General features: G+C 66.0%; 2 protein-coding genes across 2 annotated transcripts; both read left to right on the plus strand.

Annotated features, from left to right (window-relative positions):
* On the plus strand, window positions 1-1,488 carry ESPNL (espin like). Its single transcript, XM_035544935.1, has one exon. It carries the CDS (start codon window positions 1-3, stop codon window positions 1,486-1,488), a length of 1,488 nt encoding a protein of 495 aa, XP_035400828.1.
* Window positions 1,489-2,792: 1,304 nt separating this feature from the next.
* Window positions 2,793-5,709, plus strand: KLHL30 (kelch like family member 30). Its single transcript, XM_035544987.1, has 6 exons — window positions 2,793-3,738; window positions 4,076-4,162; window positions 4,369-4,524; window positions 4,599-4,787; window positions 5,016-5,161; window positions 5,458-5,709. Exons 1-6 carry the CDS (start codon window positions 2,793-2,795, stop codon window positions 5,707-5,709), a joined length of 1,776 nt encoding a protein of 591 aa, XP_035400880.1.

The following is a 5,709-nucleotide window of genomic DNA, read 5'->3' on the forward strand; positions in this document are numbered from 1 at the left end:
ATGGATGTGGACACCCTGGTGCCCACGCACGACGAGCGGGGCCGCACCATCCCCGAGTGGAAGCGGCAGGTGATGGTGCGCCGGCTGCGCGCCCGGCTGGCCGATGAGGCGGAGGTGTGCGACCAGGTACAGCCGGGCTGGGGGTGGGATGCGGCAGGGCCCCGCCAGCACCGCCATCTGACGGGCCTTCTGCCACAGGAGCCAGGTGCCTGGCGCTTCTCACCATCCCACGAGGCGGTGCTGGGCCCCTTCGGGGAGCTGCTGACAGAGGGGGACCTGCAGCAGCTGGAGTGGGCAGTGGAGAGCCTGAGGCTGCGGCGGCGCGGCGAGGCCTACCAAGGCGAGCTGCAGCGCCTGGCACAGGAGTTGCGCGCCCTCCTGCCCTCCCCATTGCTCAGCATCACCGTCCACAGCCCCCCGCCTGCCCCGGGGCAGCCCCTGCCCCTCTGGTGCGGCCGTCTGGCTGGCGTGGTGGGCAGCCTGGCTACGCTGCTGGCCAACGCTGAGGGGGCCCGTGCCACCCCCGTGCCCACCCCACTGCCTGCCCCGCTGCCCGGAGCCTCCCGGACACCGGCAGGCAGCCTGGCACAGCGGGAGATCCGGCAGTGTGGGGTGAGCGTCCGCAGCCTGCGCGGTGCCTTCGAGCACCCCGGTGGCAACGGTGGGGAGAGTGAGCCCGGGGCGGTGGAAGCCGCCAGCGACTCGGGGATCAGCTGCGAGGAAGCGCTCTCGGATGGCAGCGGGTCGCCGGTGCCGGAGTCATCCGGCCTGCGCAAGGAGCGCATCGTGCTGCTCTTCCTGAGCCACTGGAAGCGCTCGGCTGGCAGCCCCAACCCGTGGGCCACAGCCTGCCGGGCGCTGCAAGCCCAGCGGGACGCGGTGGGTGCTCCCAGGGCTAAGGAGGGGCTGAGCAGGGTGAGCCGCCTGTCGCGGCAGAGGAGCGCCATCCAGCAGCTCCTGGGCAGCTGGAGGGATGCGGCTGCCCGTCCACCGCCGCCACCACCTCCCACCGGCAGCCCCCGCACCACCCTGTCCCCCGAGCAGTTCGTGCGGCAGGCTGACGGGGCACCGGCCGACTATGACAGCCTCACCCTAGACCTCTTCATGCTGGGCTACTTCCGCATCTTGGAGCAGGACCTGGCCCCTGAGGAGCGCCGGGGCCGGCACCTCCTCTGCTTTGAGGTGTTTGACCACCTGGGCCGGCATGGCTGGGAGGCCGCGCGCGCCTTCCACCGCGCCGTCACCGATGAAATCACTGCTGGCCGGCGCAGCTGGAAGGACAGCTTCGAGGACATCAAGGCAAGGTACTTCGGCACCACCAAGGGCTCAGCCTGGCTGCCAGGGATGGCCAGGGGGAGCCCCCCGCAGCCCGGTGCCCGCAGGCCAGCCACAGGCCGCTCCAGCAATGAAGAGATCTGCAGGTGCATCGACCGCAGCTTCGCCTTCTGGAAGGAGAAGGAGGCAGAGATCTTCAGCTTTGAGGAGTGACACCTCCCACCACCCTGTTCCCCCCAGCAATGCCTGTCTGCCTTCCCTGCTTTGCGAAGGGCTTTTGTCCTGTGGAGGCTTAAATAAAAGCAGTTCAGTTTTGTCTTGAAACAAGCACTGTGGACAGAAGGGCTTTCTGAAGGAGCTCAAGAAGTTTTGGGGTGATGAAGAAAGCTTTTGGCCCCAGCCTGAGTGCTCCAATGCTGGCAAGACCCCATGGGGCACCCCGCGGCCTCGGTGCCAGGCAGGCGGCGACTGGGATTTATCAGCTGCCGCCCACGGGGGGGCCAGGGCGCGTGCGGCCCTCCGGGGTGAGATAACAGCCTATATTTAACAGCCAGTCCCAGCCAGGAGGGAGAAAGGCAGTGGCAGCAGGTTGAGATGACTAATGGGTTTGGGGGGGTGTCTTGTCCCTCGTTACGCACACGCAGTGGTCCCGCTCGCCCAGGGAGGGACGTGTTCCCCGCACGTACCCTCGGGTGCTGCCGCACGAAGCAGCAAGGCCGTGGGGCGAGCAGGCTGGGCGGCTTTGCCCTGACGGTGCCTTTAAGAGCAGATGGCTGGGGAAGAGCAATGTCCCCACGCCAGCTAAAAATACCCCCCCAGCTCAGCCCCCACCACCACCCTGGGTGTCCCTCCCAAACCCTGGCCACTTCCCTCCCAGCGAGGGCAGCTGGATGGGACACCGCGTGCTCCAAGCGGGGCAAACCCAGGTAGGAGCAGGGCAGCTGCAGGGCTCAGCCCCGATGGAGGCTGAACACCACCTGGGGGGATGTGAGGGGGTGTGGGTGGGGAGGGGGCCATCCCCAGGGGCACCGAAGCCTTGCTGGCTGGGCTGGATGCTTGGGCTGAGCAGCACTGAGAAGGGGGTTTTGTCTCCATATGCCCCCCGGGCACCGTAGGGGTGCATCGCAGAGGGTCCCAAGGGGAATGCCCCAAGCTCTGAGCTGAAGCAAGGTGACCCCAGCCCCCAAGCCAACCCCCCCCCCCCCAGCTCTCCCTATCCTCCCTGAAAAATAGGTGGCAGCCCCAGCCGGGCAGCTCAGCCCCATGACATGGGGTGGGGAAAACGCAGCCACCAGGGAGCTGTGAGCAGACTGGGGGGAGCACAGGGCTCCTGAAATCCCTTCTCCTGCCCAGCTGACGCCTGTAAATCACACGGGCGACGCGAAGAAGGCGCAGTTGTGCCAGGAAGGAGGCACTCGTCATCGCCTTCTCCTGGCAGGAACGCCCTCGCCACGCTCAGCCCGGGCTCATTCCTCCAGCTGGGACCCGCGGCCGCCCCGGCTGCCGAGCCCAGCACTATGGTGAGGAACGTGGATGACTTCGACTTCTGCCTGCCGTCGCATGCTCAGGGCATGCTGGAGGGGCTGCAGCGGTTGCGCACCCACCCCAAGCTGTCGGATGTGCTGCTGCTGGCAGGGGGGAGGGAGTTCCCCTGCCACCGTGGCGTCCTGGCCCTCTGCAGCCACTACTTCCACGCCATGTTCTCTGGAGACTTTGCCGAGAGCATCGCGGCACGCGTGGAGCTGAAGGAGGTGGACCCGGATGCGCTGGAGACGCTGCTGGACTTTGCCTACACGGGGAAGGTCACCATCAACCAGGGCAATGTGGAGGGGCTGATGCGGACGTCCAGCCAGCTCCACTTCCCCGCCATCCAGAAGGCCTGCAGCCGCTACCTGCGGCAGCAGATGGACGCCACGAACTGCCTAGGTATCTGCGAGTTCGGAGAGAGCCACGGCTGCCCCGAGGTGTCCTCCAAGGCCTGGTCTTTCTTGCAGGAGAACTTTGAGGCCGTGTCTCAGCAGGAGGAGTTCCTCCAGCTCTCCAAGGAGAGGTTGGCCGTCTACCTCTCCAACGAGCAGCTGCAGGTGCAGGAGGAGCAGAGCGTGGCCGAAGCCGTGCTGCGCTGGGTGCGCCATGACCCGGGGCCCCGAGCCCAGTTCCTGCCCGAGCTGCTGGAGCTGGCCCACCTGGTCTCGCTGCCGGACCAGTACCTCCAGAACCTTCTCGCTGCCGAGCCCCTCGTCCGCGACTCAGCTGCCAGCAAGGCCCTTGTGGCCAGGTCCCGCGCCACTGTCAGCAGTGGCGGGGTCTCCACCGCACTGCAGAAGCTGAGCCCACCGCAGAAGCTGGAGGAGGTGCTGGTGGTGGTGGGCGGCCGGGTGCTGGAGGAGAGTGAGGATGAGGAAGGGGGGCTGGAAATGCCGGCTGCCCCCAGGAACTTTGCCTTCTACAACCCTAAAAGCCGTAAGTGCCTGTGGCAGGAATGGATGGGGTGAATGCACACCCCTGGCGTGTTCACTGACCCCACTCTGCCCCAAAACTGCCCCCTGGCCCCACTGTGGGACAGACTGGGGTGGAGGGTTTGGCTCCTTCCCACCGGGCTGAGATAAAGAGAAGCAGCAGGGGGGAAATTCCCACTCCCAAACCAGCCATCAACATAGGGACATCTTGGGGTGAAAGCATGAAATAGAGCTAGTTGAAAGGTGTGACCCCCTGAGATGCTGCCCCCATCCCCGAGGGACTGGGCGGGATGTCCCCAGCCTGTGAGCGGGGCTCACAGCGGGGCTCTGCTGGGTTTCAGGGCAATGGATCGCTCTGCCCGACTTCCCTGACTACAACAAGTGGGGCTTTTCCCTGGTGGCGCTGAACAACGACGTCTATGTCACAGGTAGGTGCTGGTTGGGGGGGGGGGGAGGGGGGTCCAGCATCTCCCCAGGAACCAGGCATGGGGCTGTGATGCAGGCACAGGCCTTGGGCCACCCCCTTCTACCAAGCAAAGCCTTCTCCTTGCTCTTCTTTCGGGCGAGGGATGTGCTGGGGTGGCTGCTCTTGGCGGGTGTCCAGCCTGAGTCGTGTCTCTCTCCCCTGCTCCAGGTGGCTCCCGGGGGTCCCAGAATGACACGTGGTCGACAACCCAGGCCTGGCGCTTCTGCCCCAAGGACGGAGCCTGGACACCCATCGCATCCATGCTGCGAGCCCGGACGAACCACACCAGCGCCGTCCTCAACGGCGAGATCTACGTCATTGGGGGTAAGGTGCTGCCGGAGGGCGGGCGGGCGGCACGGCGCGGCCCCGGGGGGCTGCAGTGTCCCACCGCCCCGCAGGGACCGCGGTGGAGGTGGTGGAGGTGGAGCGCTACGACCCCTACAACCAGAGCTGGTGCGCCATCAGCCCGGCCCTCAAGTATGTCAGCAACTTCGCCGCCACCGGCTGCCTGGGCAAGCTGTACCTCGTGGGCTCCTGCGCCGTCAAGTACAACGCGCTCACCCTGCAGTGCTACAACCCCGTGCGAGGTGAGTGCCTGCCCCAGAGGCACGGGAGCTTCATCTCAGATGGGGAGCACGGGTGCCGCCCTGCCTGGCTGCTCCATGTCCTTTCCAACTCCCCTGTAAATAGCTGTGGGGCTGGGGATGCTTTTTTTTGGGGGGGGGGGGGGGGGGGGGGGGGGGTGTGTGTGGAGGTACAGCAGCAGCCTAGCCTGCAGTGTGCTCGCCCAGCACGCTGACAGCTGCTCCTTGCAGATCTGTGGAGCGTGATCACGTCCCCCTTCATCCCCAAGTACCTCTCGGCCCCGCGCTGTGCCACCCTGCATGGGCTCATCTACCTCATCGGGGACAACACCAAGAAGGTCCACGTCTACGACCCGGAGGCAAACATCTGGCAGAAGGTACCGGGTGCTCCAGGGGCATGGCCTTCACACCGTGTTCTGATTTTAGGCAGTTCGTGCTTATTTTTCCAGCACCACCCTCCCATGGGGTGTGTGGGGCTGCTGCATGCACAGCCCAGTGCCATCCTGCCTGTACCCCCCCCAAGCCCCCCCATCCCACAGGATCCCAACCCTTGCTTCTGCATGAGCGCAACGTGGGGATGCTGCCAAAAATTAGGCAGAGTCACGAGTGAGCCGTGGGCCTGGCAGGACCCCGAAGCTCACCGACCCCAAACGTGCCCATGCCCCTGGCGCAGGTGCAGCTCCTGCACACGCTGCATGAGAATGGCGGGATGGTGCCGCTGGGCGACCGGCTCTTCGTCACTGGTGGCCACTGGAAGGGAATGGACGGGGACTACCGGGTGGAGATGGAGGTGTACGACTGCGCCAAGGACCGCTGGACGCGGGAAGGCTCGCTGCCCTGCCTCTGGCTCTTCCACAGCTCCTCCTCCATCTTCATGGACACCTCCAAGTGGACAGAGGCTTTCCAGGGTGACCATGGGTGGTAG

Source organism: Cygnus atratus, chromosome 9 (genome assembly GCF_013377495.2).
Source record: "Cygnus atratus isolate AKBS03 ecotype Queensland, Australia chromosome 9, CAtr_DNAZoo_HiC_assembly, whole genome shotgun sequence".
Classification (NCBI taxonomy): Eukaryota; Metazoa; Chordata; class Aves; order Anseriformes; family Anatidae; genus Cygnus; species Cygnus atratus.

Bases quoted from the DNA above. Each gene is read 5' to 3' on its own strand.
- ESPNL (XM_035544935.1), top strand. From the start codon at position 1: ATGGATGTGGACACCCTGGTGCCCACGCACGACGAGCGGGGCCGCACC.
- KLHL30 (XM_035544987.1), top strand. From the start codon at position 2,793: ATGGTGAGGAACGTGGATGACTTCGACTTCTGCCTGCCGTCGCATGCT. The intron at 4,525-4,598 runs GTAAGGTGCTGC...ACCGCCCCGCAG, and splicing joins CGAGATCTACGTCATTGGGG to GGACCGCGGTGGAGGTGGTG. The intron at 4,788-5,015 runs GTGAGTGCCTGC...TGCTCCTTGCAG, and splicing joins GTGCTACAACCCCGTGCGAG to ATCTGTGGAGCGTGATCACG.